Raw genomic sequence first — 14,035 nt, forward strand, 5'->3', positions numbered from 1 at the left:
AAATCATGGATTAAAAAAAATATACATAGAAGATACTTCTTTCCGATTGTTTACGTGGCTGACACTTTTAAGAAATTTAATATGACGTTTTGGCATTACGGTTTGGTGCAGCGGTTAAATTATATGAAAGTAACTAATAATTAACCGTTAGTTAATTCGCAGAATTCAGTTAATCTAAACGTGACCAATGTAAATTCTACGCCCACAGCCTCGCAGACCACTCCAATAGAGACATCGCTCCTTTCTTCATTTTTTTCCCCCTTTATGTTGTTGTTTTGCTGTTGTTTACTGACCATCCAACACCCCATTTTCTATAGTGACTACGCAAGGACACTGCATTCAATGCGATGGAAGACGCACTGGAAGACGTCTCTAAATGACCTCTTCGAGCGCAGGACGGTTCATGACATCGCTCGCGGCGTTATAGGTCAGGGTATATGCACGGTGAACAGCGGGCTTGAAATGGAATTTTCAAGCCATCTTTTCAAGCCAAGCCAATTTTCAAGCCATCTCAAAACGGAAAAACGGAACGATACTTCTGGTCCTACTTTATAGGGAGCATACGTCTGGCTCTCATCGATACTGCGCAGGCGTATTTCGTATTCCACGTTCAACACACTCAAATGAATGATAGGATTCAGAATAACGGGCTCTAATACAAAAAAACCTTGCGCGGACACAGCCTTTAATAGAAAACCTTCGTAAGACGAATGTAGCAAAACGTTTCAGTTCTTCGCACGTACCGAATCAGAAAAAAAAAAAAAAAAAAAATCCGCCTTAAATAATTCACCGCCGTGATCTTTACTTGTTTTCGAACGTTTCAAAATAACGGCCATACCGAGCACGTAGCGGGCGAGTATATATATATTTTTCCGACGGAAATTGTCGCACATGCATGTTTAATGCTCGAACAAAGGAAAGAGGGCGATATATTTATTAGAACAAAAGAAAAAGAAACAAGAAGGAAAGAGGGCCCCATTATGGGTCATAACTTAACCAGCATTCGGCAGTGCGTGCAATAAATATGTAAGGAGGAAGAAGTAATGCTAGGGCATCGTCGAGTACGTTGGACCGCCGTCGCACCGATGTAATCGTTCGCTAAAAGGAGAGGGTCTCAGAGGAAAAATCGCCGTGTGGCAATGTCGAAGGTAAGAAAAAGGGGGAAGACAGAACGTCGGCGAACAGATGGCGTCGCTCGAGTTTTGCGCTCGCGTGTGTTCCCATCACTTTGGTTAAACGTGCGTCATAAATATTATAGAAAGTCTTCGGTATATAAAGTGCCGTGCCGCTGCCGATTTTAGAAAAAAAAATAAAGAAAAAGAAAGAAGAAAAAATAATGGATCGAGACGGTACAGCACAAAAAAATGACCACAGAAAAAAAGAAAGAAAGAAACAGAGAGAGAGAGAGAGAGAGAACTGGAGCTTTTGAGGATAGATAAAGCATAACATAACACGCTAAGAGGACAGCCACTGCACAGGATAAGATACCTCTTTGTGACTATCATTGCACAAGTGTCAGAAAAAGGCGTACGCACCCTGTTTTCAGCGATAACTGCAATGCCGCTGCCGTTTTTAGAAGAAGAAAAAAAGAGAAAAGAAAAGAACATAAAGCATCGAGTCAGTATAGCACGGGATAATGACCCCTGAAAAAAACAAGAAATTAAGAGAGAGAGAGAGAGAGAGAGAACTGCAGTTTTGGAGGACAAATGACGCATAACGTAACACGCTAAAGGGGGCAACCACTGCACAGGATGAGACACCTCTTTGTGACTATCGTTGTACAAGTGTCAGAAAAAGGTGTATACGCCCCTGTTTTCAACGATAACTGCATAACACTGCGATAACGCCGTGGTTGGTGTAGAGCGTGCTATGCAGTGAAGTTCTGCTTTTAGACACCCTGAAAAAAGAGAACTTCACTGCATAAGAAGCCCTGGCTTACCTAATGATATCGTAATCACTTCTGATTTGAGGAGAGAGCGTTGTTCACGACTCTCTCTATGGGCTATGGTGGAGGGAGGCAAAATGGAGGCGGTCCTTCATGTACTGGAGAAGAGCCCCTTGATAATGCGGTCCGCCCCCGCGGTTGGGCCGTGTCTGTGAACGCGCGGCCGATAAAAAGGTCATCGCTTGCGGTGCTGATCCCGGGAAGATATTTCCTAAAATCTACGGTCATTAACAGGGCGGAATCTGTCGCAAAAAGGTGTACGCCTTTCCATTTTCAGCAATTCTGGAGACTGGACGGCGTCACTCGAAACGCGAGGGAGTGAAGTGAAAGTTGGGCTGTCTCTCCATTCGATATGCAATATTCAGCACAAAGTGGGCGTTCACTGTCGCAACACTACAGCCTCCTCCTCCTCCTCATTTATACACTCTTAATTAGGTACCCTTTATTGTAACTTTTAGCAATGCGTAACCTTTATATAGACGTAGATTTCCAAATATCGTAGAGGTTACACGTCCGATACCTATATTTAGAGATTAAACACGACTTGTAACGTGACACTGGAGGAGCAATGGAGGTTACTACAGAGTTCGACGGAAATCCAATCGTCGTAACTTATAAATATACCCTTTATATAGGAACTTTGTAACTTCTAAACGAATTCCGCGTTTGAATTTCCTTCGTCTGTTTTGCTTGTTTGTTTGCAAGGTAACCCGTGTAAAAGGTACTGCTCAAAGGTCACAGTGTTCTCGTTCAAGCCGCACATTCAATCATTCAGAACGAGAGTTTTGAAGCAGTGTGTGTTACGTTATTGTGTGTCTGCGTCTGTACGAACTGCGGATCGTGTTCAGAATTCTGAAGAAAGCGCAAGGTTCAAGTGATGGAACTTGATCAGGGTATTTCTACGTTGTGTTCACTACAAAGCTTACGTAGTTACGTTTTTGCTGGACAGTCTAGAAACACTAATCGCCGCACAGCCCATCTCTTCAACGCGGTTCAACAGAGTGTGTACGTGTGTGTGTTACGTCCGTTATTTGCTCAGTTCTTTGTCATCCTTGTGTTTTACTTCTTTGTGTGCTTCTGATCAACCATAGCCGCCGCGTCGCTGATGTGTCATTCTGACGTATCGGAAAGGAATAGAAATGTTTGCGCGTACTGGAGAGGAACTTGCAACAACGTGAGGACTGGAGTATGTTTCTTTGAAACTGAATGTCGTTCACCACAGCTGAACTGTTGGTATTGTGACGTCCTCGTGCTCTTGCCTCAGCTGTAGTTCTAGGTTTGCCAATTAAATAATACATATGCTCCAGTTGCAATTACTTCTTTCATTTGTTGTTCATGCATGTGAATCTGTACCTGTAGTGATCACTCGCTTTTCGCCACTGGATGTCTTTAGATGAATTACGTACATTATAGCTATATGTTGCGAATGACAGTATGCGTTCTGCACAGATGAGAGCTCATTTTGAGCACCATTTGTTCTGTAGCGTCTGTGAAGAGGCGGGCGTCTTAGAGAGAGCCATGCCTGGCGAGACTAACTTTTACGTCGGTGTGGCGGTTAGGAGGCAGTGCCCTCTATTTATAGGTGATCTGTGCAACGTTTATAGAGGGTACTGCTCATAGGTTACGGGGTAACTTCTGAAATAGAGGGTAAAAATTTTGAAATTTTTTCCCTTTACTAGAAGGTATCAGAATTCGAGTGTGTCCCACGTATACATCAATCGATTGGAACCACCTTCCTCGCTCTACTACATTAATTAATGATATACTAATAAGGTCGCGGGGACGCAGTATACGAACAGTACCTCGTACAACTTTATAGTTTCTGCTAGTGAGTCTCTCAGTACACGTATTAGTATGCGCTCGAAAATTGATTTTATGAGTTTATTGAATTGTAATCTTGTTTCGCCTTGCTTTTTTTTTCTCACTCCCCTCTGCAACGCTTTTCAGCGTAAAACAAAATAAATAAATAAATATTGAGTTCAACAATGATGAGCTCGCTGCTGATCACTGGTACATTTTGTATTCGCCGGAGCGAGTCGAGTGTAATGGTGATGACTCGGTGTCTAATGGAGCAAAGGCTGCGTATAATGGCCGGAAGTACTCCCTCGTTTCGTGGTGAACTCTATTGATCGAATTCTTCATTCGTTTGAGGCTTGTTGCTGTCTGAACACAGTATTAGTTGCTAGGTAGCGCGTGTGGTGCTCTGTTTGTCGTCTGCGACCGCACGTTCGGTGAATGAAATGAAATGATCGTTGAATGAAACGTTTTCGAAAGACACTTCGATAAAAGCGTGCCGAATACCGCAGAACTCTCGCGAAGACCTATACGCATATACGTAAGACTTAATCTTACGAACTTCATTTCAAATGCGCACGTCTTTGAGATTCATTCTTTGCATCCACACGGTGGCCTAAGAAATTATGCAAGGCGCGTTCAAAAAGCTCCCAAGTGAATATTAAAGGATACGCAAGCTTAACGTGCGCACACGCATTTCCTTGAGCATTCCTTAGTTAAACGATAATGCGATGGCGGCGTAACAGTTCTAAGAAAGGCGCCTACGCCTTTTTGATTTCGGGGGCTCACTCGCTTGAACAGATTGTGTCACATTCAAGCTTTATGCGTGTGTATCTTGCGTGTCTAGGCAGTTGGGCGACTGCATATTCAATCGCGCCGCTGCTGGGACATAGGAGGAGAGAATCCAACATCAAATAATGTCCTCCGCGTGGTTCCATGGTATAGCTGCAATATTAAGGAGCACGCGCTAGGCACTCTGTGCAAACTCTAGCCCATAGAGAACAATGCATAGCCTGCATGAGCTACGCATGCATGCTAAAAATGCATGGCCGTCTAACCGACACTTGCACGCTTATCGAAAAGAAAACTCGTGTGTGCATTTATCTGGCAGCGACGACAGTACGCAAGCAGACATAAAAATTTGTTAAATAATTTAGGCTTAGAAGAAAACCAGAAAACGCCACAGCAATCACTGCACGGGTTGAATTAAAAGAGAGAAGAAATTGCGAGCAGCTGTGCAACATTTGGTACTCACTGCTGAAGTACAGCGACAGCTCTGTGTTTGAGAGTTCTTCACAAAGAATATGTTTTCGAAGTTCTCTCTTATAAATGCATTCCGACTCGGACCCAGTTCAGTTGTTTAGGAATCCTTACAATCTTAACCGAAGACAAGAATCTTCTGCTTGGCTAGACAGCAGTGTCTTCAATGTAGTGAAGGTGTTGGGACTTTGGGCATCCAACACGAGGGACGCTGCCTTGGCGGCATTTGTGAAATTTGTCCAAAGCTGTGGGATGGACGCAACCTTTTAGGATTCTCTGTGCAAGATCTTGGGATAATTGTGAATAGTGGACTTCTAGTGAACATGTGAATAGTGGACTTTTGAATAGCGAAAATGTGCATAGTGAATAGCGAACTTGCGAGTAGAGCACATGAGAATCACTTTTGGGGAGTGTGTGTGTGTGTGTGTGGGGGGGGAGAATTTATGTTAGGAGTAGCAGAACAAGTCAGGAGACGAGTTCAAATTCTCTTCTCTTTTCCCTTCCAAACAAGCAAGCAAACAAACAAACACGAATCTTCCTAGGCGGATCCATCCTGGCGTCTTGTGCTTTCCACTCCCGCCACCTGCATCACCACACCCCACGTGACAATCAACGTCGTATCACGCCACCTTCGCAGCGCGCGTCTTTCGTGACTCACCCCAACGGGATATCTGGGACACACGGCGCACGGACGCTATCCGATGCTTAACTCCGCATACACAGCTCTCGCTGTAATATACGGGTCAAATCGTATTAAAGGAGCAGTGAATTGCCCCTCCATATTCCTTTTCGTTTTCGTGGCTGTGGCGTGGCTTGGAACAAAAAGCATGAGCTTTTTGCGAAGTAACGAGCGCGCGCGAGAGAGGGAGAGATAGCTAGAGAGGCCCTTTTCGCCTGTCGGAGAGATTTCGTTACCGTGCCCGTGGATCGGTCAAGCAGTCACTGCGTGTAGTTGCTTCTCGAAGTCCAGCGTCTATATTAGCAAGAGATGCTCATTAGCTACTGCTTGTGAATCAAATCCATATATACTGAAGCAGGAACGCGTTCCCATGCCAGTTCACTACCTACAGAGCTTTACACTTAAATTATACGAACCTATCTTGAGAAAATTGTGTTGTCTCATTTCATCGCTGTTGATTCGCGCGGGAAACAAGCTGGTTGAAACATGTTAAGTACTTCTCTGCAAGTTTTTCCTGTAGCACCGGCTTCGGCGACATCAGTTGGTATAGCGTGTCCGCCTACTGAACCGAAGGTCGCGGGTTCGAACGTGGCCGTGGACGCCAGGAACTTGTACAAGCTGCTTAGGCACGCCGTCTTCGGCGAGGGACGTTATGTACGGTGTGCCGCGTGCGCTCAGATTTCGGTGCACGCTAAAGAACGCTCAGGTGGGCAAAATTTAACCACCGACCGATCATTGTGGCGTCGGTCATTATCACAGTTGCATCGCGACGTAAAGTCACGAATTATTATTGTCATCATCATCATCATCATTATTAATTCAAGTAGTAGACTCTTTATTAGCGGGACAATGCTGATTGAAGTACGAACTTTAGGGGCTATACACGTTGAGGACTACTAAAAAAACCTGATGAGCGAACGTGTGCATGTTTTTCTACTTATTTTTTCTGGGTAAGGTGGACACTATATATATTTTCTCTGTCTATCCCTTGCATACGCAAAGGCGATAGCGTACGTCGATATACTGAAGCTCTGTTTATGTTTTGCGCGTGCGCAGAATCAGCAATGTTATCCCTTGCGTACGCAAAGGCGATAGCGTACGATGCATTAAGACTCTCTAATGTGTCAGACAGGCGGTGTGATCCATCTTGCGGACAAAATCACAACCACATCGAGCGAAAAGACGAAGTGAGATAGAACGAACTGGTTGGCATGATTAAACGAAGAAGAAATATGAGCTCTCGAGTCCCATTTAGCATTTCCTTGAGCAGTTCCACTCAATTCATAGAGACGCTGCGCAACAAGACGGCCTCGTTCCAATTTCATTTCTTGCCACGTCGCTGTATTTTACTGCCCTTATAATCCCGTTTCGACCTCGTGTCCCGCTGCAACTAAATAAGCACTAACGTAAAAGGAACAACGACGACAGCTCAGTGCATCAGCGAAACTGGCGCCACCAAAAAAAGCTTTTAATCAGCGGGGAAACGATATGTACTCGGACGTCGCAGTGTCACGGAATCGAACTGCGGCAGAAAGATTAGAACGTCGAAACCGGAACTGAAAACATTCACTCCGCGCGGGCAGCAGCAGATAAATCTGGACGACTCTGAAAAAAAAAAAAAAAAAAACGCACACACACAAAAAATGAGTGCCTTTCCGGGTCGATTCTTCCGTAGCCCGCTTCATGAGTGAGACAAGCAGCGTGTCGCAGATGAGACAGATTTTGTTTCTGACGGGAGGATTATATCTGTTGAAGCGATTGGGACGAAGTGGAACAGCCATCCGCGGAGATATCTGGTCCCAGGGTCAGTTCAAGTCCCGCTTATCGACCGCGCTGTGTCATAAATTTTCCCTGGGGCTTCCCGTAGACGCTTCTTGAGAAACGTCCGTGGGGTCCCCAGTGACGCCAGCAAGGCATCCAGTAGCTGGATATCCCGCAAGACGAAATTCATCGAGAAATTCAACGAGCGAAATTTCCGCGGAGACACGAGTGCGAAAAGAGCAACGTCAGAGTTACTGGAGTCTCACGTCTTAAAAAAGCCTTCTCGCATATGCCCGGGCGCTTCGGGAAGATTCTGTCCGCTTGGAATATGCCGCTCCTCGTCGGCTCGTATCGTCTGCTAGCAGCAGTGGAAGTAGACTCGGTGACGTGGGGTCATGTTCGTTGGTTCAAACCCCCCGAAATCGTGCCTTTAGTAGCGCACTTTGGGGAGGGAAACGTTCCTCATCCGGGAAGTCCCCCCAGGTTGGCATCGATGCAAAGAAACATCTTTTACATTTACCTGGCATAACTAAAGGCGAAGTCTCGCAATCCCTTTAATAATAATAATGGTAATAAAGTCGTATTCCTGGAGCATCAGTATTCCCGAAGCGAATGCAAATACACATAGTCACGGCGACAGCGGAGGAACAACATCCGTGGAGGAAAACATCATCCGCTTACTCTTGAAGCACGGCAGACATCGGAAAGGCCAGACAGCGGCGGGATTCGAACCACGGATCTACCGGTTACCGGTCCAGTGGCTTAGTCGAGCGCGCTCGATAGTAATCGAGAGATAAACGTGGTTCAAACCCCGCACCTGTCTTGCTTTTTCGATGACTGCCTTACTTCAACTGTCCATGCTCCCAGACAACTTGATGCTTCTGTTGTGTTTGCATGTTCCAGCCTCCGAACAACCATCTCGTCTGCCTACTCTTATTTCGTTCGAGTCGACAGCCCCACACGGCTTCACATTACCCACTCTCCACGCATACGCTCCTCCATTTGCTATCCGATACACTTCTCCCGGACGCATCAACTTTGCAAGACCGTCCCGATGGTACTACAAAGTATTAGACGTATAAACTACTAACGCCGACTTATCGACCGAGTCTTCCTTCTCCCGCCTTGTATAATTGATTTCTCCATCAGACCAAGTCGCCGGAAGTTATCCTCAGTCAAGAACTCGCGTCATTTGTGGCACGACTGGTATCGCGAGTGGAAGAAGCATTTATCATGGCAGCGTCGCAAACTTTAGCGCATCATTGCCTCGTTGTCGTCGGACATTCTTTGTGGGCGCGCCGAGCCGTTCCCATATAGAAAGAGGAACCCCCCAATAAGAGGCGGATGTTTGAAGGAAGTGCTTACCTGATAGCAGACTATGACGATGGGGTATCCGAGAAGAAGAAGAAGAAGTAGAAAAAAGAAGAATCAGGAAGCGACTGTTAATCCAGAGAAGACGTTGAAGGTATTTCTGGGGTAGCGCGCTGGGAGGTGTTCACCTCTCCCACGATGTTGTCGCTCCGACAAGGACCTCTGGAAAAGAAAAGCGAAAATGTCCTTCGTGTTTTGCGTGTCTTATTGCCAATTGTAGGATGGGACAAGCGAAAGCTTGCCCACATCACATTTCAAAAATAGTACTGCCCTCGCCTAACACATCGTGTCTAACGCAACTTGGCAATAGACCTCGTATTGCAAACTGTAGGATGGGACAAGCGTAAGCTTGTAATGGACGTTTTCAGAAAAGCGCCACCTATGGCACGCAAGGGCTCATGGGAACTTGTAACGCCTTACAGCATTAATAATAATAATGGTACCGTGATGGTACACGTAAGGTTTGTCTGCGCAGTGTGGCGACATGTTGCACGTGCCGCAAGGTATAAGGACTGCGGATAATTTGGACCACCTGGGGTTCTTTTGACGTGCGCCGGAAATCTACGACACACGGTGCTGGAAGCAATGTTTACGTTACGTTATATATATATATATATATATATATATATATATATATATATATATATATATATATATATATATATAAGGAGGGCTGTTGTGAGACGAAATTAAACGTTTGCCCACACTCAAAGTTGGAAGGGAAGCTTCCTACTTTGTCTCGTGTCTTCGATTTTGAACCACCAGAAAAGTTAATTCATTCGAATCTATACACCAACTCGCTCTTGCATTCTTCCTTCACGTTGGAGAAAAATGTCGTCAGAAACAGAACTAGCACGCAATATAAACCAAATGCTATTCAATCCTACTCAAATCTTTCTGCGTAACGCTCATCAGACAATGTGGTTTATGTAATTCGTGTAAACTTTATGTTAAGCTTATGTAATAACGAAGAAAAAGAAAAGTTTTTAAGGACACACATGCACACACACACACAAAAGAAAGACCGACCATGATATACATTACTTCTTAGGGACACTGCCTTACCTACTAGTTAGGTCCCAGGAGATATAGATGAGAACCGACGCAGAGCAAGCCAGACAAATTGAGCCGGGATGAATACTACAGCAAAGGTCCACAGATACTCGGCGAGAATCCCTCTCCCTGTTTGTCCTCTTTTTCCCCTTACAAACAAACAATCCCTCTCCCTAATCGCAGCGTAGGCGCTTAGATGTGCTCCAGATAACTAGCATCCTGATGCCAACAAATCCCGAAGTGCTAGCTGTACGTGCACACTCATTAGTCAAGGGTTACTGGGAATACATCGTCGGTAAATCACCGTGCAATGATCAACGCAGAAATCTCTCCTTCCTCTACATGAAAAAAACAAAAACAAAAAGAAAAAACACACACACAAGAAAAAAGAAGAAAAGGAAACGCGCCAAGAATCTACGCGCAGCGCTAGATAATCACAAACAAATGCAATAAAGACCAATCATCCAATCCAATCCAATCATCCGATGCATGTGTGTGTCCGCGGGAGGGGTAGAAATTATCTTCCGGCGGATAAGGACAGGTGTTCTCGTGAAATAAGACAAAAATATCCATAAAAATTTCCAAGCGCCAAGAAGAAAATCGGACTTTATAAAATTCGACGGGGGGATATGTAGGCTTATTAAAATAAATTGGAAGGGCCACCACGACAGAGGTCGTCATGTCAGTAAAAAAAAAAAAAAAAAAAAGAAAAGAAAAAAAAAGATAAAATTCGGGCTGTCACTCTTACTCTGGTGGCTAAGTATACGTCTACGCCGGAAAAACATAATTTCACAAACACGCCCTGCGCCAGACACGGCGGCGAGTTTGCAAGGGGTCACTGCTCCTTATTTGAGGATAGAATGGAGCGTAGGTCTTATACAAGGTGTTTTATTTTTATTCGTTATATTTTTTCATTAAAAAAATCAATGAGAGCAGCATAGATGCCGTCTTCGCAGGTGAGTTATACCGGCCATGGCTGATGTCCTCTCTTTTTTTTTTTAATTTCGTGTTAGCGCCGCGAAGCAACTGCGGCTATGAGCGGCGTACAGACGTGGACAGATGGAGAGAGGACAGCAGGAAGGAGTGGGGTGGGGGGGCTGATGTCCTGTAACACGAAGATAACATGTAACAACTGGATAACTAAGTAACAAAGAGTAATCGATTAACTCTGTAATTGGAAAACAACGGTAATTAACCGAAGCAGGCTACATATAAGGACAAACACGAACACGGATGCATCCAAACGCCCAAGGATCAATAAAACCAAATTCAATCAATCAATGGCGGTCGCATATCTGATCGGAAATCAGAAGGCCCAAGTTCGAATCCTGGCGTCAGCACCTTTTTCCTGAACTGTTTGATCTCTTTAATTGGGATCGATTAACCTTCGGACAAAAGTGAGAGCGCTGAGTAGGCGACAATCCACGTTCAAATCCATTATTTTTTATTAAAAAAACAAACAAAATAGTCGTGAAACGAACGCGTAAATGAAAATATCCATCTCCGAAGTTTGCTATGCCAATGAGCCGAAAGCGAAAAGCGGGGATCCGAAGCGTAGAAAGGACAACGCTCGCGCCACGTCGGAGGGTCACGTGCACTGGAGCGATCGAGATGATTGGAGTATAGGTGTTGATCTGCTGGATCCGATAAACCGCTCAGTGGTTAGCGTGCTGGCCATGTCACGTCGAGACTCGAAATTCGGCGATGGATGGATGAAGAGGCGACCGAGCGGTGACGCCGGCGCGTCGCCATCATAGAAGGGTAAGAAAAAAAAAAAAAAAAAAGGAAAGAAAAAGCGAATGAATAAGCGCTAAACACCTGCTGACGAAGAAAAATAGAAGAACTCTAGAATACGTGCTTTTATGCCAGCATGTAAAGTAATTGATCAGAAAGAGGCGTTAGAACCGTCTGCTCCATGTAAATGGACCGTGAAACACACCTGGAAATCCCTGGATAAAACTTTCATAACCCGTTGGCAAGTGCGGGCATCACTTACGAAATCTAAGATTTAGTGCTCTTAAAGGCATACGTCACGCAAACTGATTCTTTCTATCGGTTTCCCGGCGAGATATGCAGCTGCAAAAAAAGTAGCAACCATAATGGTGGTGTCAGTTTTTGCCCCTTCCAATATGGCAGCCGGCTTCACCCGTATGGGCGTCGCCACTCCAGAAGTTTTAGTATATAACCTCCTGGATTTCAATGTACGTGCTCATACCTACCTTTTAAACAGGGATGGGTAACGGACGTATTTTGGTTACCGTTTTCATTTTCGTTACTGCTATATTTTCGTTTCAGTTACGTTTCCGTTACTGTTTCCTGTAATGGAACGGCTGTTACAGAGCTGCTGGAGGACAGACAATCGGGCACTGGCAACAACCTGTTTTTGCCCAAGTGATGCTTCGGTGTCACGCGTACACACACGCGTAATTTTCCGTCGTTGAGATGCGCACATCTTGCAAGATAAAAAAAATAAAAAATAGAAATGTAGAAACATGTCTTCAGTCACTCTGAGTCCAGCAATTCAAGATGGGCGTAACCTTCATCCAATGTCGCATTCATAAGCGGACGCTCCCAGTAGTAATACTGCCATAGCCACGGTGAAATGAAAAAAAAGTAAAAGTTAAGTAACTAAAAATTGTAGGTTGTCATTCTCGTGCTATAGTGGAGTATAGCCATGTGTTGATGTCATGGAGTAATGAGGAATGGGACGAGGTAAGCGAGGGATGCACCCTCGAGATCCAATATTGCGCTTTGTTTCCATGCCCTCGTGTAGTATTTAGAGCATTACAGGGAATGGAGTCACCAAAATACAAAAAATAAAATGAAAAGTCACTCAAATGTTATCGCACAACCGCAATAGCCATTACCCGAATTCAATACCGGACGATAGTTTTCGTTTCCGTTTCTGGTAATTTCGGACCGTGGTATGCGTTTCCGTTACCATCTCCAATTTCGGTAATTATGCCGTTTCTGTTTCCGTTACCATTACCCTTATCCCCTGCCTTTAAATGCCTATCTTAAAAGAAGCCGATGCCTAAAACGCATATCTCTTGAAACTGCCTATCTTAAAGACCTTTGAGATAAGATTTCATCAGTCGTTGAAATAGTTTCTGAACTCTAGCCAGTGGTAGCCAACTTGTCTTACGGGGCACATACCTTCCCTGTCTTTGAAAAACTTCGCGTAATTAAGCTTTCCTCATTGCAGGAATATAAACTCTCGATTTATCTAAAATTTTAAATACATAGAAATAGAACATAAATAAGGAAGATTGCAAACTTGCGTGAAAACGCTTTCTCCCGGTCCACGCGTTACGCTGAACGCTGGTACGCTCCACGACCCCGAACAAATTATGGTTTCCACATGCTGTAATATGTCCACCCACGCACACTAGATAAACTTAGAAGCCACCCGAGGAGCAATTACGTCCGTTTCCAAACAAAATATTATGAACTCTGACATACTAACAAAACAAGTTAGACGTGAGGCAGTTCTTTTTCATGGAGTACGCTTCAACGATACGCTGTAACTGTATGTATACTGTAACTGTTTTGAGCTTTCTAGCTGTGTTTTGTTTGCTTCTGTCCCGCGTGTGCGCGTACACAGTTTCTAGTACACGTAGTCTTCAATGTAATCATCGTGTTTCTGAATAACCGTGACTGTAATGAGTGACAACAGTCAAGCACAGAAAGAGCCAGCGAGTGCAATGGCAAGAAAGGGATGTGTGGGCTCTTATAAAGTTATGCAACAGGCCATTTTGATGCCCTGCGTAGACAGAAACACATTATAGTGAAGTCTACGGGGTGCTGAGCAATTCTAGAGTGCGCTGAGTGAAATACAAAAGCGAGATCGACATTGTCGTGTGTCAACAGCGCGAACTCCTTTCACTAAGGGGTCCTTCAAAGCCGTAAAGCACCCCCCCCCCCACCCGACACACACACAGACACACTTGAAAGGAGTTCTGGCCTGCTCATGTGTCAGGGAAGTCAGATAGGTGGGTAAACAAAGCGGCCCGGCTTTCTGTAAAGCGTGCTTTGCCGCGCAATATGTCATACTGTGGCAGAGCTACCTTTACGTTAAACAGGACTCATAAAGAGCGCTTATGGGCTCTCCAAGAGCGAAGTTTAGGCGTTTCAGTGGCGCACGTAGATGTCTTTGAAAGGAAAGAAGTACG

At 44.8% G+C, this 14,035-nt stretch overlaps 1 protein-coding gene across 2 annotated transcripts in view; it reads right to left on the reverse strand.

Annotated features, from left to right (window-relative positions):
* The window catches only part of LOC135368822 (tRNA methyltransferase 10 homolog B-like), a 245,823-nt gene that overhangs the window by 55,908 nt on the left and 175,880 nt on the right, over positions 1-14,035 (reverse strand). The window contains exon 1 of one of the 2 annotated variants that reach the window (XM_064602350.1): positions 8,805-8,890. Coding sequence is in view for 1 of the 2 variants with exons in the window: in XM_064602348.1 (XP_064458418.1) it covers positions 8,882-8,972 (91 nt within the window). In the remaining variant the exon portion in view is untranslated. Of the gene's footprint in view, positions 1-8,804; positions 8,973-14,035 lie in introns of those variants that run through there. The other variant, XM_064602348.1, reaches the window with a different exon arrangement.

Source organism: Ornithodoros turicata, chromosome 9 (genome assembly GCF_037126465.1).
Source record: "Ornithodoros turicata isolate Travis chromosome 9, ASM3712646v1, whole genome shotgun sequence".
Lineage (NCBI taxonomy): Eukaryota > Metazoa > Arthropoda > Arachnida > Ixodida > Argasidae > Ornithodoros > Ornithodoros turicata.